Genomic DNA, 22,846 nt, shown 5'->3' with positions numbered 1-22,846 from the left:
TAAAAATAGCTTTTAGAAAACAAAAGAGCCAAAAAAGTATTTCCCATAGCTTTTAGAGCGTCCCTTGGAAAAGGGGTTTTATTTACGCCTCCAATAAGTGTGTGTTGGCGTTAGCATGTGGAACCCAGGAGCATGAAGCTGGCTGGGGCCAAAAGTGAAACCGTCACAACGGTGAAACCGACTGCTCTTCTTTCCAGTGAAACACAACAAGTAAACACCCGGCCGCCGTTCCTCAGACACCTTCCTTCCTGCTGCTCTTTCACTTTTATTCACCCTGGGTGGGAGCCATAACCCAGGTGAATAATCTTGTTCCTAACCAAACAGCCACCTTCTTCAATCAGTCAGGAGGCGAGGCCAGGAGGAAGCTGGGCAGGGAAGGGTCTGCTGTGGCATGACTAAGGGTGTATCTATGCAGCAGCTGCTTATGACCGTGTAGCGTGGATAACCTGAGCTAGCAAGCTTGGATACAGCCAGTAGGTGCAGAATAACTACCTGCACATGTATCTGGGGGGACAGTGAGGAGCGCTTGCAACTGGTATAGATTTGCCTGCTGCTGCTGCAACATCATTTGTTCTTGACCTTTTTTAGACTAAAGGGTCCCCTTGGAAATCCCAGCTCTTAGTTTTCATTTGTCTTTTGACCGCAACAAAATCATAGAGCTGTTCTTCAGTTGCAGGGGACTTACTTGTAAAGACCACAGCAGGGCAGGATATTTTTGACCCTCTAGGTTCCTATATGAAATCCTTGAGTTTGTCTTGTGAATCATATTTGTACACCCAACAGGGCTGATGTTGTGTAGCACCCTGGAAAGGATCTCAGGGCACCCCAGGGGGGCCAGATCACCCTGGATGAGAATCATGGCGCTAGATTGTTACTAGCATCCAAGATAGATTTAAACTAGCTAGCTCAGGGACATCTGCACTACGCTACCATCACAGCCAGGTCCATGTTGCCCTAAGCAGGTCAGAGAAGGCAAGTTCCAGATCCATTGCACAGGGCAAGTGAACCTTGGAGCATTGGGTTCATTGTTAGGTGGGTGGTTTTCAGTCCACCCGTGAAGCCATTCCTTCTTGAGGGATGTGCAAGCCAGTTGCCCACAAATCCCCATGCAGGTGTGCCCAAGGTATGGCTTTAGTATGTGTGCCAGTCACTTTTACCCCTCTACCTTCCTGGAAGATGTGTCACTTGATTTGTCTTTCAGGTGTGACCTGTAAGGTGACTAATCACCTTCTAGAAAGGGAGAGGGAAGCGGGGAAACTTCATTCAAAGCTAAAGACCTCCTTAAACTAAGGCAAAGGTGAGGGGAAGTCCTGCTAAAAGCTGTGGCCCTGTTAAATCAAGGTTTTGCTAAAACCTTAGCCAAACAGTGTCAGGGGCACAGGGCCTCTACTTGGTCCAGCTGTGCTGTCCCTACAGCTGCGTGCTGAAACATCCGTATGAACAGAGACAGGATGTCTGACCCTGGGGTGTTTGCTGTCTGTACAGCACTGCGAAGCACAGCTGAACAGGAATCAGGGTGGAGACTAATACTAATGATATCCTCTTTCTCTGTTGACTTTGTCTCATGATGGTGCAGGTGGCTGCTGCATTAAGTGACTTGCCCAAGGTGGCAGTGAGGACTCTGTGTCAGAGGCCAGATTCAAACTTAGGCTCCAGAGTCGCGGTTTGATGCTTTAACAGCCTTGTGCTGCTGCCCTTGGGCATGTAGTGATGCTGGGAAATTATTCCCAGAGCAGATGCAGCCCCTGCCATAAGAACAGTAGCAGTGCCATGCTGGTGTAGCTATATAGGCATAGCTATGCCTATGTTCTGCTATGACTGGTTCCCATACTTCTGGGCTTTGCTGGTTGCCCCCTCCTCCCTGTTTTCTGCTGCATGTGTCAGGGTGTTTTTAGGCCTCCCTCAGAGGCATTGGGTGCTGGCTGCAGTCAAGGTGGGGATTTTGACTGGGGTGTGCCAGTGTTCCTGCTGGGATTTAAAACTGGAGCCTTCTGGCTAGTGGGTCTTGCCCCTCTGCGCAGGGTCAAACCAACAGCACATTTGGGGTCAGGAAGGAGTTTTACCCCATGGTCAGATTGGTATAGACCAGGGGAGTTTAGCCTTCCTCTGTAAAGGGGAGGGGGTCATGGCCCTCTACCTGGGATCTTTTGAGCATATATTAGCAACCTTTTACAGATGCAGGATGGTGGCTATCGCGGTCTCCCTGCTTTACCCGTAGCAGGTTCAGGTGTGGCATCTTGTGTCGTCTCAGGGATGGTGGTAGTTTTACAAAGAGTTTAGATGATGGATGTGTATAGGATGGTTGGAATAGAGATGATCCTGCCTTGGCCAGGGGCTTGGTCCCTTCCAGCCCGACTTCTCTGATTCTGTGGGTTCATCTGACTCAGTCTCCTGTCTGTGGCAGTGGCAGTATGTAAATGTAGTGAAAGGAGAGTACATGAATAGGACATGTCTATCTCCTGCAAGACCCCCCAATTTGGCATCGAGCACCATTGATTTAGAGCTATTGGAGGACACACCCAAGTCTGTTCTGCATAATGGGTGTTAATGGCCCTGTCCTCCATGAATTTGTCTCATCCCATTTTTGTACTTGGTTATCTATCTGCCTCTAAACCCTGCTGTGGCAGGGAGTCCCACCAGTTAACTGTGCACTGTGTACAAAACCACTCCTGGTTTCAACCTGCCTCCTCCTCACTTTGGCATGTGACCCCTACTCCTCATCTCCTGAGGCTTGCAGATCAGTTCTTGAATTCAGTCTTTGGCTACGGGGGAGAGGCAAAACCACTGCCCCACAGCTCTCTATCATAAAGCCTTGATTTGCTGCGCAGCGAGCGTGCATTCATACTGGCACGTCCAGAGTGAAACTCCCGGCCCCGCCTGTGCAGACAGCAGGCCGAGAGCAGGACCTGTGCAGACAGATCCGTGGGTGAGGGGGAGTTCAAGAGGGTGTGTAGCCTCTTCCCTGCAGCCTGGGGATCTGCCGCATCCCCTTGACGTGTGTCACTCGGGGCATGCTGGGACTTGGAGCAGCCTCCCGGTCCGTGGGAGCAGCAGGGCTGAGGACTGGCAGTGCTCCAGGGCTGAGATCGGGCTCGCATGCCATTGTCTCTCCTCCGCCTCCCCGAGCAAAGGTTTACTCATTAGGAGGGGAACGCCACTCTCACGACCGGCCCTGTGCTCAGAGACAGAAGGGAAAAGGAGCCTTTGTCAATGGATGTAGTGCCAGCGTCAGGCACTGGATAGATGCTGAGCAGTCTTCCCCAACCCCTGCTGTGTCAGCCCTCACCTATGGGGCTGCCAGTGAGCATCTCCCAGCCTCTTTCACTCTTGGCTTCTCTGTCCAGCCTACCAATGAGGGGGAGCCAATGCAGGTAGCACTATAAGCACCAAGACCCTGCACATCGCCAGGAGAGCAGAACCCCACTTGGGCTCAAGGCAGCGTTTGCCCTGAACACAAGCTTAGAAAGCCAGCCTGGGCACTCCCCTGGCTGCATGGACAAACAAGGGGAGTGTTGGCTCGTGCTGCTCCCTCTACCACACCCTTTCTCACGCCTCCTTGGCATTGCTTCCTGCTCTTGGCCCTGTATTTACCCGCCCTCCATGCTTTTCCAGATGCTCTGGGACAGCTCCAAGCTCTCTGGGACTGCAGGGAGTCCCTGGGATTTCCTCCGCCAGGCCTGTCGCACAACAGCCTGCTTCCAAGAATTCAGAGGCGCTGGGCAGGGGTGCAGAGCGCTGCTTCTGCTGCTGTCTTGCCCAGCCACGGCTCCTTCCATGCTGCTTGGCAGCCCTGAGTGTGAGGCCAAAGGACAAGGCGGTGTGTTGCTTGTAGCCCCCTGGGGCCCTTCCTGCAGGAAGTATTGTTCCTTGCTGGATGTTTCCTAGAAGAGAGAAGCTGCCTCTCAGCAGAGCTAAGGGGCTCATCTCAGTGGCAAAAAGCATCCATCGTCAGCTGCCACATTGCTACCCAGACACCCAGGAAGCTCCCGTTTGTCCATTCTCTGCTCTGTTTGGCACAGGAGCTGAACGAGAGGATTATGTCTGCACCTCCCAATGCCCTGATAGAAGGTATTGGAGGTCTAGAACAGGAGAAGGGAGCCGGTGAAGGCACATTACCTAATGCAGCCTCAGTCCCCCTAGCATCACACTAGGAGGTTATGTCCTGTACCCTTAGGAGTCTTTTCTCCATTGACTTCACTGGGCATTGGGCAGTTTTCCTGCCTCAGGTATGAAGTCAAGGATGCAAGGGCTCTGTTGCCAGTTTGAAAGTCCCAAGCCAGTGCCTGGAGCAGGGGGCTGGACCAGATGACCTCCAGGACCCTTCTAGCTCAACTTCTTGCTGATTCTTAGGCAACTTCAGTTCCTGCAGTTGTGTGTGTAGAAAGGGGGTACTCCTGCTCATTGTCATGCCACTGGTGTGGCCTGAGGAAGGGTTTAGACTACGGCACCATGGACATGAATGTCCAAGTAGGCCTACAAAGGTAAATGGCTCCCTGCAGGCTCCACTGACTGCACGCCGTGCCCTGCCAAGAGTTCTCCCCTCCAGCCAGACGCCGTCCCAGCAGTCTAGGGACCCCCAAGCCTTGCATCTGGGATCTACTGCACCCAAAAAGCTGAGTCCCTCCTAGCTGTCTCCTGCTGCTGCTACTCAAGTACTGGGACCTTGGGGACCCCTTCCATTGCTCTCCATGTCCCTTGTTTGGCTGCTAACACACTCTCCCCTCTCATCCCTGCAGGGAGCTTCCAGGACAGCGGGCAGCTTCCCGAGGCGCTCCAGTTGCGCCTCATCCACCTCTTCGGTGCTGTTCTTTCTGGAGCCAAGGTAATGAGGCTGGAGTCACTGCTGTTCACCTGCCCCCGGGGCTTCCTCCTGACCTATGAGCTCTGCCTCAAAAGCGGGAGAGGTGGCTAGGGCCCAGGCAGAGCTGTGCTGACTCTGAGGTCACTGTGGTCCCACTGCTTTGTGTGTGGCAGATTTGGGTGTGATGTCTTGTGGGTGTCAGGGTTGGCAGTGTAGTTTTGCTAAGAGGATAGACAGTGGATTTGTATGGGATGGTTTGGATAGAGCTGATCCTGCCTCAGGCAGGGGGTTGGACTAGATGCGACCCCTGGAAGTCCCTTCCAGCCCAACTTCTCTATGATCCTGTGAGAGGAAGGAATCAAATTCTCTTCTAAGAGGGTCAATTCCCCTGCATGGATGATGTGGAGAGTCCCTTCTGTGGCCATAGTCAAATAGACTCCTCTTCTGTGTCCTGTTGTGGGAGGATTTCACACTTCCTCTAAAGAGCTCTTCATCCCGGCAGACAACGGGCATTACACACCACACACCTCTGAAAAGCAGCCACCTCTGCTGCAGCTTTCTGACACCCAGCAAAACTGTGCTTTTAATATCTTCCTATGGTGGGTTAGACCCAGAACCAGGCCCTTGCCCCAGTTTGAATGGCAAACAGTGCCCACCGGTATTACATCATTGGACTGTGCACAGGACAGAAAGGGGAGAAGACGAAGCTTTGCAAAAGGAATTTGATGGCTCGGGGAGGTGAGATGTGCACAGAAGCCAAGCTCACATGCAGCATGGTCACTATCCTGCTGCCTGCCCAGGTCAAGTTAGAATTCACTAGCGGTACGTGCCAGGACATTTTACTCCTGGAGCTGGAGCCTGCTGTCTCCCTTTCCAAAGTGGCAGCCTCCACCCATTTTAGCTGATGTTACATCTTTATTAGCCCTGTGGGATCCTTGACATGTGGTCTGTGAGTTCTGAGTCCACCCATGAGAGAGTGCACATGTGCAACCCACTTCATTACAAAGTACTGCTGGCTATATAGCCAATAAAAGGCCAAGGGCTCTTGACTGATATTTGTGCCAGTGCTTAGAAAACCCAAAAGTTCCTGGCTTGGAGAGTCCAGTTCTTTTGCTCCCATCAGACTGATTGTCACGCTTGGCATCAAGAAGGAATTTTTCCCCCAGATCAGATTGGGATGGACTCTGGGAGTTTGTCCTCCTTTTCCTGGGTCTTCTGAGCATATTTTAACCAATTACTTCTCTGTCATTGCCGTGGCAGGGCATTAGTAATGCCCTTCTTCCCCCACTACTTTTACCTGTGGCATATTGTGGAGTATTCCTGATGTTTCTAGTTTTGTGCCTCACAATTGTGTGAGAGGGTTTGAAGGGGTGATTGTGGGTGAACAGTTGACAGTAGGGGACCAGACTCTATTGCCTAGGAGGCCCCTTCTATTTTAAATTAGATAGTTTTATTTTACATGTATGTCATGTTTGCAAAGACAGGCCATTTAAAATGTAAACTTGAACTGCCAGCCTGCATTAAAACCAAAACTTGCTGTAATCTCTTAAAATCATTGAAGTGCAACAAAAATAATCAAGCCAATGTTTTTTTTTTAAAAGCAAATCATCAGCTAAGCATCTGGAATCAGAGAGTGGTGCAATGCTAAGCTAATTTATGACAGCAATAGCCTTTTTTTCTCTGTACTTTATTCAGCTGACTCAGTTCTGAGGCTGATTGGGAGTTTAAATAAGCTTTCCTACTTTTTTCCACTTCTAATGAATAAGAGCAGAGTGTGAAAGGATGAGATCTCCTAGTTCTGAAATCTCTGAAGAAAATAGCGAGCTAGTTCAGTTCACAAACTATAGAAAATACTTAACAAATTCATTTTAATTACAGAACGCATTTGATACGCTTCTTTCATTATATATCCAGCACTTCTAAGATTGTTTTATTAATAAAACAGTCTCAAATGCTGGGTTTTGTGCCTTTTAATTGAATTCCAGTTCCCATCCAAAAACAGCTTGACACAAAAGCCAAAGAAAAAAATGAATCATCTAGTTAAATAAAAGTATCGTTCACCATTTTTTAACACAACAGCATAAAAATTAAGAAGATGAATAAACATATGTTAAACTATGAAATTGCTTGGTTAAATGTTTATAGTTACACTGTATTCCCCAATAAGCAAAATAGACTAAATTTAGTGTAACGGCTGAATTTAATTGGATAGAAGCATGTTTCAGTGCTTCACAGCCAATGAGAATCCATTTGCTTCAGGAAAATGATAAAGAAATGCAAAATGAGACGGAACCCCTTGATTTTTATACCAAGGTTCCCTGCTTGCTGGCTTAAAATTGTTGATTGAAATCATGCTGTCCTGCTGGTGAGACACCAAGATGAAGCTAATCATTTTGAGTGCTGATTTTTCTGTGTAACTTATACAGCTTCCCTTTGGAGACGGCAGGAATCAAAACCTCAGATCTCGCTTCCAGGTATTAGAGGCAGTTTTTGTAACTGGATGATGGCCCCCGCCCCCCAACTCTATAGGAGTCAAAGATAAAAAAGCTGAATGCTCCTAGACGTAGTGATGCCTAGAATAGCATCTGCCCATTGTGCCGTGGGCTCTTGAGGCCAGTGATAGGTCCTGGAAAGTCCCTTTTGCCCACAAGAGGCTTGAACCTGCTCCTCCCACATCCCAGCAAAATGCTGTAATGCCCAGGCCAGGAGCAGCCTACAACCTTCCTATTGAAGCTGGCTCACCAGCTGGCTACCCGTGCGAGGGTAGGAAGGAAGAAGCCAGAGGGAGCACGCCATGCTGACTCCCATTGCCTGTGCCCCAATTGTCACCCCTAGTGTGTGTAAGTGTGTATTTTTGTGTGCAAATCAGACTGCCCAGCATGCATGTGCATATCCATCAGATCCTGTTCTGTGGGTATGTGCATTTAAATCAGACTCGACTCTGTGGGTATGTGCATAAATCAGACTCTGCCATGCGTGTGTGCATGCATGCATGTGTGTATAAATTAGACTGTCCTGTGTGTGCACATGTGTAAATCAGACTGTACTCCTTGTTGCTTTCTATTTCCCTGGCCCATGCCTGCCTTCCCGGTGCACTGTGTCACTCTGTGCCTTGCTCCAACAGCAGAACGCCCTCCTGGTGATCACGCCAGCCGCAGTGGAGGCACTCATGCTGGTGCTCCTCAGGTGGTGCTCCCCAGGGGACAGTGCCCCCCAGGACCCCCAGCTGCTGCAGCTCACCCTTAAGAGCCTAGTGGGGATGATTCACGTCCTGCACGCCAGCAGCCCGGGCCAGCGCAAGGTGGAGATCAGGGCCATCCTGGACAGCTACTTCAAGGTCCTCAACTCTGACCAGCCAATGGCAGCACTGGAGGGGGCAGCAGCAGCACGCTGGGAAGACAAGCTGATCACGCTCAGGGTTAACATGCTGGGTAGGTTAGCCCCGCAGTGGTCTGCTTTGTGGGACAAGGGCCTGATGAGACGCATTCTTTCCCAGCCCCATGCACAGCTCCTTTCTGAGCCAAGGGGTGATGCAGCAAAGCTGTCACTGGCAGCTAGATTCCCACAGCTTGGCCTATCTCATGGGTGGATGGTGCCTCTCCTGGAAGGGCAGCCAGGCTTACCCACAGCTCTGAAGCTTCGTGCTGTTTGTAACAGAGCCCCAGCAGGTTCTCAATGTGTGGAAAGACATCCAGACCCCATGTTGTGCCACAAATACCCAAAATATATGGCCACAACACAGGTAGCAATAGTTTCTGCTGCTTTATTGCAGCGGACATCTGCTTGCTTTATGATGTGAGAGCCTGAGCAGCCCAGAGCTGCCTGTACTCTCGAGCTGCCCTGGGCAGGCACTCCTGGACCTTGAGGGGTCAGATCCTATGCCTGGGAATTTCTGCAAAGGATTGGGCCTCTCAAGCCCTGGCAGCACCTGCCCAGCTTTCCCCTCTCACCAAGACGTGCCCTGGACAATTTCAGAAGCGGGGAACATGTCGCCCATTGTCCTGCAGGTCTGGGCCCTTGCCCACTGCGAGAGAGACAGCAGGTGACATTCGTTTCACCCAGTGAAGCAGATCAGCTGTGGCAAGACAAATCCCATCAAGACTGATCTGCTTCATTTGGTGATGTCCATTTATACCCTGTGCTCCAGCACCTTGCCTACGCAAGGGGGGTCTGCCTGTAGCCCCCTCCCCCCCTTGCCCCCAAGGTTGCTGCAGTTGGTTGCTCTCCACCCCACTGGAGTACCAGTGACAGTAAGACACTGTCAACCACTGAGGTGCTAACTGCCTTTAGTCCAGCCCTGCCTTGAGGGGACACAGCCACGGACTGTCCCCTTTTTACTTGCAGCTAACCCAGGGGCGGGCAATTATTTTGGGCAGAGGGCTGCTTTACTGAGTTTTAGCAAGCCATTGAGGGACGCATGACAGGCAGCCAGGGGCAGATAACTAGTAATTTTCTGAATTTTTAGGGGCCCCACGAGCCGGATAGAATGGCCTGGTGGGCCACATCTGGCCCACCCCTGAACTAGCCCATGCTTGGTGCTCCTACATTATCAGTGATGGCCACATTGCCTGGTGTAGCCATTCATCCTGCACCGAGCCAGCAGCCTTTTCATACAAATAGCCAGTTCCCTTCCATATGCCTGCCTCTGGGAGCAAGTGACCTTTGCAAAAGACAGACCTTGTTAGCAAATAGATGTCCCCTTCCTCAACTCCCTCATGAGCTGTCCAGGTGGGGTGTGCCATTTGCCTGCTGGGCAAGTCTGGCAGTACAGGGATTGCTCTGTCTGACCTACTGCCACCAACTCCCCGGGTACACTCCCTGGATCTTTGTGCCCTGCTCCCAGCCCTGGCCAGGTGCCTTGTACGGCTGGAGATGTCACTCCCTTGTTATCCTGGTACCAATTGAATGCCCTTTCCCTGCAGATGCCATTCCAGAGATGCTGAATTGTGGCGACAGACCTGTCCTGCAAGCAATATTCCTCAGCAACAACTGCTTTGAACACATCATCCGCCTGATCCAAAATAGCAAGGTAAGTTGTCATCCCCCTGTCTGGGGCACTTGTGAGCTGTGCAATTGCAGGCTGGCACTCCTGAGAGTTTCCTCTTGGCTGGGAAAGAGAATGAATCAAGTCCTTAAGCTTCCTTGACAAGGAAACCCATCTTAACCATGAGGATGCAGAGAGAATCAGATAATCCGGGTCCCCTCAGGGACTTGGCTTTGATTGATCTCCTTCCTTTTTTGAGTCAGTTCTCTGTGTGCTGTGATGCAATGACATAAATCCTGCAGGTAATCTAAGGGGGTAGCTGACTCATCTCTCCAGGCGGAACTGGCTGTCCATGTCCTGTTCCTCCACCTTTCATCTGCATTTTGTTGTTCCAACTGTAAGCTCACTGGGGCAGGAGCTGGTTCTGCAGTGTGAGAAGCAGCCGAGTTTGTTGACAATGAACTTTTAGCATGCTTAATGCCCCTGTGGGGCCCTAGTGCCTGTTGTTCTACTCAAGGTCACGAACCCCAGTGTTCAGTGAAGATCTTAATCCTGTTTTCTCAGGAGAAGGATGGTTAACCCAGCAATCCTTGACAGTCTTCAGCAAGGTGGTTACGTTTTCCTCTCCCCAAAGTCCGCAGGTACTTTCAGTCAAAGGCAGCATCCTTCACCTCCTGTTCCTTTGCATTGTAGAGCAGGAAGCACCAGAAGCGGCTGCACTGAACAGCAGATGGAAGTTCATCCCATCGGGTCTCAATACCGCGATCCACTGCGTTCTGGTCACAGGAGCTTGGTTCCTTCTTGCAAATGGAAGGGTCAAAATAAACCCAGCCATGGGTTTGCTGGATGCCCAAGCCGGAGAACTCTGAATCTGTTCAATTAGAAACAGAGCAGGGTTTGCTCTGGAAATGCTGTGGGCAAGGACAAACACAGAGCACTGTGATAGCATGGCTCGCTGCAACCCAGTGTCCTCCCCCTCCCCCTCCCCCCAATCTTTCCAACTGATCTTCCTGCCTTTGTTCAGTGGCTGCTTTTAATATCTCCCTCGCTTTCTAATTTAAAAAAATGAATCATCCTCTCTTGGAAGCCTCCTGCAGCAAGTCCTCACAGTCCCTTGGTGTGCACAATACATGCCTCTCTGCCCTCAGCCCTCCACGCATCCCTCTGGCCCACCCCGTCCATGTTACAGTGCAGGTTTGTGCCTGCAGTGCCAGCCCCTAATGCAGCGGGCCAGGGAGCAGATACGGCTGCTAATCCCTATTTAATATGGCATATAACGAGATCACAATGTGGGCCACAGCAGCTGGCTCAGAGAATCAGCACTGCACTAGGAGCAATGAAGAGGGAGCCAGGTTATTTGAAAGCATCCCATGCATTGACACCACCCTGCTCCCCACTGCTCTGTGCTGCCCAGAGCCAGCAAGACGATCACTGAAGCTAATAGCATCTTCTCTGTCTCTGCCAGATCCCATCTCCAAGCAGGGCTGTTGCCAGGTGACATTGGCTGGGGGCACCTGCCCTTGGAAGAGCCCCTTGGCTTATCTGTGCCTGCAACCAGGATGCTGCTGGGAAGCACTGGAGCAGGGAAGGATAACATCAGACAGCCAGCTTGCTTGACGTGCCTGTGCCTTCCTACAATGCAAGGTGGTGGCACGTGCCTGAGAGCCAAGGTCGGTGAGCATCAGGGCTTTTTGTGGCTGGCCAATGGCTCGACACTTCAAGGCAGGAAGAGAGATGATGGAAACCCAGGGGAAATTGTGTTCCTGAGCTGGAAGCTCTGATGGCTCTCTAGTCCCATCTGCTCAGAGGATGATGCAGCTGCCTGTGAGCTAGCTTTGCCCTCTGGTCTCTGAGGGCAGATATAGAGACAGGCTGGGCCAGAAGAGCCGCTGGGCCAGTCACAGGAGTGGAGAGCCTGAGTTACAAGTAAAGGAGGATGGAGCTTGATTTGGTCAGGCACAGCGAATGGCAGGAGTCCTGTGTTTGAAGGTGTCAGCATCGAAGTTTTCTTCAAATGCCATTGAAGCCAAAGGGCTGCGTTGGTATAAGAAGACATGGATAAACTGGCTGTGATGGCTTGAGCTGGAAATCAGAAAGTGGCTCCTGAGCTCTCAGGCTGCAGAGCAGCCGGCGAGGTGCTGTAGGAGCAAACCGCGCAGCTACGTAGCTTGTGCAAAAGAGCTGGACAAGTTCACACACAGGATTGTAGGACTTGATTACTGCCACACCAGGGGACTGGACTTCAAGACCCTTCTGGTCTGGAGCTCCCTGTTTTCCCCCTCAGTATAGGCACCCTTGTGCAACCCTCTCCCCCATGAACAGACCTGTGCTTGGTTCTCCAGACTTGCATGCTATGGAGAGGAGTCCCCTTGTCAACCCAGCATCTCCCACATGGTGGCCAGTTCAGGCTTCTCCCTTTTTCATGCCAGCTTAGGCTTCTGCAAGCCTCTGGAGTGGTGGCACTGATGTGCTGCCGTCTGTGGAAACACAGCCAAAAAAATCATCATGCTTGCCCATGCACCCACCCCATCCCACTTCCAGAACCAGTAGGGTTCAGCAATTCCCTGTCTCTCCAGGGTGTTTTTACCATGGGGGACATGATAGCCCAGGGGATCATAGGAAATGCAGAAGCCCTGCAAGTGACTAGTGACTTGCTAGCATACCCAGTGGGAGGGTGAAAAATGAAATGCCCCAGCAGCGTTGACTGGGAAACCACTTGCGGCACAAGGGAGGGGTCAGTGGCTGGTAGTGGAAGGAGACTACCCCAACCCAGAGGACCAAGATCTGGGCAGGAGACCTTGGTATCGTCCGATCCTGTAACCGAGGGGCAGGGATGAGTTTTGCCTCTTGCACTGCACTTGGGTCCATGTTGATGTTGTTGGCAGCTGCAGGAAGAGAACACTCATGTGGCCTTGGACTACTCTGCAGGGTGGACGTGCCGTGTGGCCTTTCCCTACATCAGTCATGCTGGGGCCGCTGCACATAGGCACACTCCCAGCATTGTTAATGGCTCCACAGAGGAAGGAGGCTTTAGTAACCATCTGCTGTCTTGGCACCCAGGGCTGGTTCCACAGTGAACAGCGCTGGCTTGCGGCAGCTCTGCAGTGCGCAGCTGGACAAATGCTACTGGCTGCAACCATTGCACTGGGCGCATCTAAAGCCATGGCACTGATGCAAAGGAGTTACCCCAGCCTGGCTTGGTGGAAAATGAAGAGCAGAATCCAAGCACAGACAGGATGAAGACTTGTTTGTCTGCATTGTGGTCTCTGGTCTCCAAGCAGGAGCCACATCCTGTCCCTCTTTGCCTTTGGATGTCATGTCCATCCTCTTCAGAGTTTGCACCAGAACGTAGTACACATCCTGTGTTTGAACCTTAGTGCCAATCAAGCTCATGTGAGACCCTGATAGGCATTTGTTTCTGATTCACATAGAGTTTCATTATCTCTGCATAGAGAGCTTGGGTCTTGCCCTGTCTTGATCATGCATCCAAAGAGCTGCAGAGCACAGCCAGGTCTCTGACTTCCTGTATAACTTGCTGCTGGTAGATGGTACCAGCCCAGAGGGCCTGGTATTATTTCTGCAGTGCAGGCTTGCACACACACAAACTTCTCCCTTTGTGCTCTTCGTGTCCGGCAGCTGCTTTGACTTGTTTTGACACTAACCAAAAGGCCTGGACATCTGTGCCAGGACAGCAGCTTTTGTGTACTGCCCATCACTTCCACAGGACCAGCTCTGAGACCCACCATGGAAGTCACTCAGTGCCTTCCAGTCTCTTAGCCAGTCACTCCTGCCCTTGGCCACCTTTGGAGCCACACACTAGAGGTGAATTTCTGTCGGCACCTCCCTCGGGGTCAGCTGGCTCCCACAGGAATCACTCCCCTGCTGGTCCAGACAATCCTGTTAAGGCAGAATTTGACACCCTGGTGCAGCTGTCCTGTCCACCCCCTTCCCCTGCCAGGCTCTGCCCTGCAATTTAACCTTCAGCAGGATCCAGATGTAGGAGAAACACCAGCTGACTCTCCGCAATGAGACCATAGGCGATGCACTTGCTACAGTTCAGCGTTCCAGATCCCAAGTTGCCGCCTGCCAATGGCAGCCAAAAGGCTGGGGTCTGGCCTGATGATGAGCACCTGGAGTCGCAGCGCTGGGCAAGTTCAGCTCCACCTGCCTGGGGAGGCTGGGTGGGGGGGTCCACGTATCTCCCACAAGGGCTCCCTACACTCTGTCTCCAGGGCATTCAGATCTGGCTCTGCAGCCAGTGCTGATGCTGCCGAAACATGCCAGTAGTGTTCATCCCTGCCAGGGTCCCGGCCTGTCCCCCGCAGCCGTCTGTCACCGTCTCCTGCTTTCTCTCTCTCTCTGCCTCCCTCATATCTGACATTGCTCTTCTGCCCCCGTTTCTCACAGCTGTACGTGAGCAGTAAGTGTGAGGCAGAAGAGCTGGGGAGCGATCTCGCCATGCGATTGCTGACCGAGATCGATGTCCGGAAGGTATTGCGCGGCGCACGCGGTGCCCAGGCCACAGCAGCTTCTTCTGGGTTTCCTTTCCGCGGCAACAAACTGGGTGATGTCAGCAGTGACCTCAAGCCCAGAGGGGCAGGGAGGAGTAAGGGGCCCAGGAGCTCGTGCCTCTTCTCCCAGCTGCAATGGGCATCACCACTGTGCACCATCCAGGGCAAATGGGAATGGCAAGAGGGGGCCAAATCCTGCCAGTGAACCCACACAGCTCCCACAAGCTTGAATGGGAGTGATTTGTTTCTATTGGAGGGGCTGGGGCTTTTACCCAAGCTAATTACCAACAGGAAAATTAAGGCAGGTTGGGGTGACGGCCTTGGCTTTGCCCCTGTAGTTGGCTTTAGAGCATACCAGGACTCTATAGAAACACAAGCCATCCTTTCCCCTCCTCTCCCTGAAGGCTTGGTTTTGCTGGAGCACCCATGTCCAAGGTTGGGCAGCTTGACCAGCTCAGAAGGGAACCTCACTCAGGCTTCTCTGATGGCTTCGTGAGGCTTCCTGGAACCTGCCGCTTAGCTGGAGGGACCTTCATTTGTCATGGATTAAACAGTCTGGGAAAGGGACTGAGGGGATGTGGAGTCTAGGAAAGGGAGGCTTCCCAAGGTGCATCTTGGTGGTGCAGCTACTTCCTTACCTCCCTGGAGCCGGGGCAGGCTGGAACAGTGCGGGCAGGGTAGGAACCACCGCACAACAGGACCATTTTGACTGCCTGCTGCTGACATCCCTGGGTTTGTGCAAGGTGATGGGACTACCCCTGTGTGTGCACGCTCAAGCCTTCCCTTGCTCACTTTGGACGTGTCTCGCCTTCATCTAGGGGGCACGGCACTCACAACAGCACTGTTTAGAGACGTGACAGTACTGGCATGAGTGCCGGGGACTCTGTTACATACTTCTCAGACTTTCCAGGCTGCCTGGCAGCAGAGGGGAACAACAGGAAGGCAAGCAAAATGCAGAGGGATCAAGGAGGTGTCAGAATAACAGAATATACCTGAAATGACCACAGCCTACGTAGCCACGAAGCCAAGAGCTGTAAGGGCAGGCAGGCATGTAACTGGAGGGCTGCCTGCTGGGTTCTGACTGGTGGTATTTGCCAGGACCCCTTGGCTGCCTTCTGGGAGCAGCCATTTACCCTGAGGTGCAAGTTGCCAACTATCCTTGTGCCCCAAGGGCTTCAGCAGCAGTCAATAGCACACAGAGCTTCTGTAGAGGATGCTCAGTACCTGGGAGGATTGGTGCCAGAATCCACCTCACCATCACAACACTATTCCCAAATCCATTTCATTAGATGGGACAGGAGATCACAGGGGCCTGTGAATCCCAGGCTGGCCAGTATCACCCAGCTACCCAGTGGGCATATCTGCATGTGCACTTTAATACACAGTAACCTATTTAACTTCTCATTAAAGCATCGTGTAAAAAAAGTGTGATTATGCTAAGGCTCAGTAAAATAGGCTATTGCGCGTTCAGTGTCACTGAAAAAAACATGTGCATTCATTACTGCATATTAAGGCAGCCTAATGCTCATTTCTTTAATAGCTCACATTGGAGGTGCTAAATTTAATGCTCAATAGAAAAAGCGCCTTCATGCACATATAGATGCACCCAGTGTCAGGTATCACCAAGTGCCCTGTGCCAAAGCCAAAGGTTTCAGTTAGGTCAGATTTTTCAGCCCACCAGAAATAAACCAAGCACTGCAGGTAGAGAACAGGAAAGATCAAGGTGCCAGTAATGCCCAACCCCCTTCAGCGGCAGATAATTGATTAGGCAAGATGAGCCCAGATGATCCTAGCAGGTGACCTTCCTTTGCTGCTAAGAGAGGGGCAAAAGCCCAAAGTCCAAGTCTGTGCTGGGAAGACTCCTTCTGGACCCCAGATCCGGAGATCACTTTGACCCTAAATATGTGAGCAAGATCCACCTGCTAGGCCCCCGAGAGAGCCCCTTGTGCCCCCATACAGCTCTGGCCTCCTCACTCCATATGGTGCCTCTCCCCACAGCTAGTCTTTGCTCCAGGATAAGGTGATATATAAAGGAAAACCATCCAAATTCCCTGTAAGAGAGGAGAGGAATTCCTTCCTGAACCCTACAGCTGACAGACTGAAGCCCTGAAGCATGAGGTTGGGTCACAGTCATTGCCCTGTAGATCTGGCCATCTTCCTAGCGCTCGAAACATCTGCTTAGAGGGCAGGCAGCCACCAGATGCTAACTTTGTTTTCTGGAGAGGACTGCTCTGTCCTTTCTTCCCATGAGAGCCTTGCAGTCCATGCATAAGGGGCACCTCTATTCAGGAGTAATAATGCAGAGCATAAGTCAGTCCTTCAGCTTGTGGAAGTGGGCTCAGCTCTGTCGACATCAGCGAAGCCCTGGTGATTGAGCCCAGCTGAGGATCTGACCCCACAATGGGCTGATTCTGCAGCTGGCCTATTGAGCCATGAGGGTCTCCCTCTGTGCTAATGGTCCGGAGTAATTCTCACAAATGGCTCCCCCGGTCTATAGCCAAGCTCTCCCAGCCTTTGTGACTAGGCTTTAAAATGGTTGTGTTCTCTAGCAGTAAGTTGAGCCCCAGCCCCTCGCTGGGAGATTTGGTCTTGCTCCATGACAGTATTACTGATTTCCCCAGGCCCTAGCAGCTCAGTAGCTAGGGAACCGGCAATGCTTTGAGAAGCCAGCCTCTCCACTGAGACAGCCAGCAAACCAGGCTTTCTGGCACCTCCTTGCTGCCTCTTTCCATCACACTTCAAGATCCTGAAGGAGCCACTTAGACTCTCCCCCTCTGGAGAAAAGGAGCAAAGATAATCTCTTAACAAAGGCAGGCACGAGCAGCCAAATGGAACAGCTGAGAGGTATTAACAGCTGGTGGCTCACAATACCATTTAATTACATGCTACCATAAACCTCTGCAAGCCAAGGGATGTGCAGACCTTCCCGCTCCCTCCCTTGGGGCTCCCCATCGTGTTTGCGGCAAAGCTTGGTGTTCTGTGCTGTCTCCCGACCCACCGCGGTTTGCAACTTGCATGCGCATCTTGGGCACGGGTCGCGTGGCTTTGCGTGTGGAATGTGATGAGCCATCTGTGGCAGGGTGGGGTGGGGTAGACGCTCTTGGGAAACCTTTGCTGAGTGTGCATGGCTCACCAGCACAGGAGTGAACTGATGCTCGCCTCACTCTCTCCTTCCGTCTTCACCTGACTTCACCTGAGTCTGACTTGTTTTGGCAGAGGGCTGCTGACATGAGGTTGTAAAAAAAACATGGGAGGATCATGAGTTTTGGGGTTTTGTTGTTCTCCCGCCCTGGCGGGGGGTCGGGCTAGAAGATCTACTAGGTCCCTTCTGACCCTAAATCTATGAATCTATGAGTTGTCAGCTCAGGGGCCTTCAGTTGACCTGTGGTAGCCACATGATCATCTCTCACTCTCTTCCCTGGCTTTAGGTCTTTTTGCAGACTGGAGGGAAGGGAATGGTTGCTATTTGCTCTGCCCATGCTCCCATTGATCCATTTGCACCGAGGAGTCTCGGGGGGCTTTGGCCCACTCTGCAGACCTGCACTTGGGGGGGAGCAGAATTAAAGCGTTCTGAGGTCCATAGGATGGGTTTGTGTTGGGGAGGAGTGAGCCAGCTCAGATGGTAAGGGAGATGTGTAGGAGGCATGAGATCCTCAGTGAGGCCATGTCCCTTGGCCTTTCTCCTGGTTTTCTTATCAGGGGTGTGCTTTGGTAGGAACTCTTCCATCTTCAGAAGGTGGTGGGTCACTTGTACTTGTCCACTTACTTCTCTCCAAGTCCTAACACCCTCATGAGCAGAGATGCCTCCTGTTGTCTCAGCTTGGTGCTGTTGTCTGTGGGGCTGTGAAAACCAGTCTCTGTCTGTACACTGGTGTTCCTGCTCCCCAGAGAAGGAACCCTTGGGATGCTCAGTTGACCAGTGGCTTTACTCATGCATTCAACAAAACAATCCCTTGCTGTATCAACCACCTACTGTGCAGTTCAGGGAGCCACTGTGACTAGGGGAATTGCCCTTCTGAAGAATAATCCTCCTAGAAAGGACTAAAATGGGCTCCGTGATCTGGTCTCCCCACTTCCTAGCAGAAATAGCCAGTCACTTCTGTCCTGCAGTGAAAATTCAAGAGCTTTTTTCTCCTCCACCTTGGTTCATGCCAGATTGTTCAAGCATAGATAGATAAAGGGACCACACAGTATTGGTGCTAGAAGCTTCAGGAAGACCTCCTCAGCACTATCATGTGGCTTGTTCAGGATCAGCAGTCCGTGAAAGGGTAAGAGGGTCTGAGCTCGAAGGACAAACTCAAAGAAGAGCCCTGTAGTTGTCAGCTTGTTCAAGCCAAAATGCACTCCATGGAAGCTCTTCCTTGCTCATGATCTTCTCTGAAACATTCTGGTTCAGAGCTGCAATCTGGGCCTGACTGGTTCTGCAGAAAGTTGGTTGCATGAGCCTGCGGAAGGAGCTGTGGAAAATGGAGGCAGATCTCAGGTTGTTATCCCATAGTAGTCACATGATCATCTCTCACCTTCTCCCATGTCTTCAGGTCTTCAGTAGCAGCTCTGATGCCATCGTGGTCCATGCCATTGGAGTGCTCACCTCCATCATGAGCAATTCACCCTCAGCCAAGGTAAGAATGGGGAACCCCCAACTCCTCCAGCACAGAGCAATAGGAGGGTGAGATGTGACACATGACATTTGTCCCCTTATGAAATGCTTCAGCAGTGAAGAAGCAAAGGTTTTCTTGGTGCTGCCTTTCATTGGCCCAACTGTATAGTGGAGAGAGATGTTTGACAAGCTTTTGTGCACAAAGGAAAAGGCAAAAGTAAAGCCTAAGATAAATACCAGATAAAACAATGGCATGTTAACTCCATATGTGAAAGAAAGGGAGTGGTGGAGGGCTATAAGCTAGGAGCAAAGAAAAGCTAACAGAAGTAGCATCGAAGCGAGAGGAGTTCAGTTGAACAGATAACCCAAGTATGTAAAAGAACAAAGCTGTTCAGAAGGGGAGAGGATTGGTATTACCTATGGAGTACGGAGAGGTTAGAAGGGACCGCAGTTAGATTATACTGAGTCATGAAAACATTGACCAGGGTGTTTAGCAGTCAGTAAAGTTATGAACGTTGTTCCCATAAATTCATAACTTTACTGGATGCCAAAAATGCCTGGTCCGTCCCCTAGCAAGTCACGGTGGCAAGGCCTAGACTGTTTTTGGGCTTAACCCCTATGCAACATGACCTCTTTGACACAAGGTGCCTCTTGTAGAGAAGCTGGGTAGAAAGTGAAACCAGCAAACCTTCCTCCCAGTGAAAGCTGGAACAAAAGCATCTGCTCCTGTCTCTGGCTTTGCTGTCAGTTTTTACCCCTTCCCTGCCATGATCACAGATACTGGCTTTAATCACCTGCTGACTACAGCTTGTTCCTCTTGAACCACTTCTATTAGATGCTCCACTGCTTTAAATGAAACTGAGGTCCTGCTGGATTTTCCTGGATTCCTCCCTCCCTGTGGTCCTAGCTCTGAAGCTTTCTCCTGGGGAGCATCTGTGTCTGTCATTTGCTCTTTAGTGTCCAAGTGCAGCAAATGTCCCAGAGAGCTAGTTTGGGTATTCCTATGTTACCACCATTGGGAAGTGTCCAGGCTGGGGCCACATGATTCCTTAGTCTCTCCCACATTCGGCTTCATTCTCAATCCCTGTTTTTCACTCCTGTTGTTTTGCTCTGGCTGCCCCGTGGGTAACATTGTGGTATGTACTTATATGGACATCCCTGTTGCTTCCAGGAAGTGTTTAAGGAAAGGATCGGCTATTCCCACCTCTACGAAGTCCTGAAGAGCCAGAGCCAGCCCACCAGAACGCTGCTCCAGGAGCTCCTGAACATGGTATGGCCTCAGCTCTGCTTTGGGAGATGGCTTGTGGCTCTGAGCAGCCCCTGTGCCCCTTGTGCACAAGGCAGGCACGGGGGCACTGCTCTGGTGCCATGTGAGTGGAGTTCTCAAACACCTGGGAGAGAGGCTGTCTCTAGAGACCTGAGTGTTGCTGCCTCACCCTGTAGCACAAGCAGTATTGAATGAATTCAGATGTAGAGGTCCTGGTGTTTGGTCTCCCTTGCTGGTGACTCATTGACATGTGCATGACAGCACATCTGCTTGCCCACAGGCAAAATGATGCAGCAGAGTGCATCTCTCTGCTCTTACCTCTGGTCCTCTGGAGTCAGTTCCATGGATTGACCTAATCTTCTGAGCTAGCTCTCCTGCCCCAGAGAGGAAGGCTGCATACTCGTGGGTACCACCTCCAGCCCGGTGTTTACAGGAAATCTCTTTGTTTGTTCACCCTCACCGCTCACCCCACTTCCTGCCCCAGTGTTGTGCCCTGTCCCCAGCTCGCTTGCTAAATGTATAGCTAAGTAACTGGGTCTCCCCAGCAGAGATGAAAGGAGATAATAGGGATAAAATGTACAGCCACTGCCTCCTTGTGCATCAGGCCAGGAATTGCAGGTCTGAATTCTCATCAGGGAAAAGTGCATCTCAGTGGCATGGGGCCAGCCTTTAAAGCCCAAGGGCTGAGTCTGACCCACCCAAATCCATTGCATCAGGACTGCAGAGCCAACGGCAGCCTGATACGGCATGCAGGTCAATGCCTAGGTGAGTGCTGTTCTCTCTAAGTAGGTTTCCAGACAGCTGTCAGAGCTTTGAATATTACTCCCCTATCATCATAGTAGTGCCAGCTTGTGTCTGTCAGCTTTCATCAGTAAATCTCCAGGGGCTTTATGCAGCAGGGTCAGCATCATCATCCCCATTGTACAGCTAGGGAAACTGAGGCACAGCAGGGGTGAGGCCTGCCCAGGGTCTGCCAGTGCAAGAGAGACAGAGCTATGAGAGGAAATCACATCTCATGAGACCTGGTTTGCCATCCTAGACACCCTGCCATAGCATCTGGTAGACATCAGAGCATTTTACCAGGGTAGGTAAGAAGAGGAAATCTGTTTTGTTTTGTTTTTTTCAAAAAGATCAGAAAGTTCAGGACTAGCTTCAGATTAAACAGTGAGACTGTAACAGAGCTGGACATAATCTCCTGACTCTCAGCCCGTGCTTTGTCCCTGGGAGGGCCCAGCTTCCTGCAGCATGAGCCCTGTAATAATCAAAGAGCAGGAAGGAGGCTTCCGTTCTACGTTGGAGCTCTTTTCCAGATCCATTGTGTCTAGGTCCAGATCGGGATCCATCATTGTGCACCTTCTAGGACAGACCTGAAGTTGCTCTGGATTCTGGAGAAAGAGCAGCTTGCAGACACAAGCCCTTTCTCTTTCTTTGCTCTCCAGCTCCATGCATTCAGACTTAAACTGGAAGGGAAGAAAGCAGCTGCTAGCAGGGGATTTCCTAACAGAGATAAGGCAGCAGAAGTCTCTTGTTAAAAGGCCTCCAAAGCTGTTGCATTTCAGAAACGTGTGAGATATTGGACAGTGGGTCTTGATGTCTACTCAGAACCACCTTCCCCTGCAGCGCTTGGTTGCCTTAAACACAAGTGCCGTTTGGCATGGAGCTGGATACAGACTGGGCACTGAGAGATGGGTTAGGCAAGGGCTGGGGAGTTATAGGGGGTCAGGGGAAGTCCACAGTACAACCACCATGCAAATGAATAAGCAGTTATTTGCAGATACAGAGTGGGGCTCCTGAGGTGAAATGCAGGGGTAGCTGCAGTTGATTGTTAATGTCTAGGTAGAGCTGATGACAGTCTCACCCATACATCCTCAGATACATCCCTACAGCATGTGTGTGACCAAGATGCCTCAGTCTCCTAGAGCTGGGTTTTCCTCGTTTGCGAGAGAGCAGCTGTATTGAGTATCTTGCTACCTGCTCCTGGCTGGTGCCTGGTTGGTCTCTTCTCAGCTGTCACTGCCCTGCTCCTCTTCAGAGAGAGCTCCTGCTTCTGCCCTCTCTGCAAGGGGGCATGCTTCTCCAGTGGGCCTACACCTCGGTCTGGATGCAGTTGTGTCTTTGCAGTGGTGCCCCAGGTCCCTCCATGGCTCATGGGCAGAATGTGGAATACAAACAAGGTGCCCTGAGTCCCTTTGCAGGGTTGCACCCAGGCTCTGCCTCAGTGCTGCTGTATTGCATGGTGGGATGATGTCCTCCAGGGTTAAGACCATTTCCTGATGCACTGAGGCAGAGCCTGGGTGCAACCCTGCAAAGGGACTCAGGGCACCTTGTTTGTATTCCACATTCTGCCCATGAGCCATGGAGGGACCTGGGGCACCACTGCAAAGACACAACTGCATCCAGACCGAGGTGTAGGCCCACTGGAGAAGCATGCCCCCTTGCAGAGAGGGCAGAAGCAGGAGCTCTCTCTGAAGAGGAGCAGGGCAGTGACAGCTGAGAAGAGACCAACCAGGCACCAGCCAGGAGCAGGTAGCAAGATACTCAATACAGCTGCTCTCTCGCAAACGAGGAAAACCCAGCTCTAGGAGACTGAGGCATCTTGGTCACACACATGCTGTAGGGATGTATCTGAGGATGTATGGGTGAGACTGTCATCAGCTCTACCTAGACATTAACAATCAACTGC

The 22,846-nt window shown here is 51.4% G+C and overlaps 1 protein-coding gene across 3 annotated transcripts in view; it reads left to right on the top strand.

The window, feature by feature from the left end:
* NBEAL2 (neurobeachin like 2) overlaps nucleotides 1–22,846 on the top strand; it is a 102,029-nt gene that overhangs the window by 26,782 nt on the left and 52,401 nt on the right. The window contains exons 6-11 of one of the 3 annotated variants that reach the window (XM_019508026.1): nucleotides 4,737–4,822; nucleotides 7,929–8,232; nucleotides 9,724–9,830; nucleotides 14,193–14,276; nucleotides 18,835–18,918; nucleotides 20,068–20,166. In XM_019508026.1, the coding sequence (XP_019363571.1) occupies nucleotides 4,737–4,822; nucleotides 7,929–8,232; nucleotides 9,724–9,830; nucleotides 14,193–14,276; nucleotides 18,835–18,918; nucleotides 20,068–20,166 (764 nt within the window). Of the gene's footprint in view, nucleotides 1–4,736; nucleotides 4,823–7,925; nucleotides 8,233–9,723; nucleotides 9,831–14,192; nucleotides 14,277–18,834; nucleotides 18,919–20,067; nucleotides 20,167–22,846 lie in introns of all 3 variants that reach the window. The other 2 variants (XM_019508024.1, XM_019508027.1) reach the window with 2 other exon arrangements.

Source organism: Gavialis gangeticus, unplaced genomic scaffold (assembly GCF_001723915.1).
Source record: "Gavialis gangeticus isolate Ggan-Ray unplaced genomic scaffold, GavGan_comp1, whole genome shotgun sequence".
Classification (NCBI taxonomy): Eukaryota; Metazoa; Chordata; order Crocodylia; family Gavialidae; genus Gavialis; species Gavialis gangeticus.
This window is presented reverse-complemented; position numbering and strand designations above follow the sequence as displayed.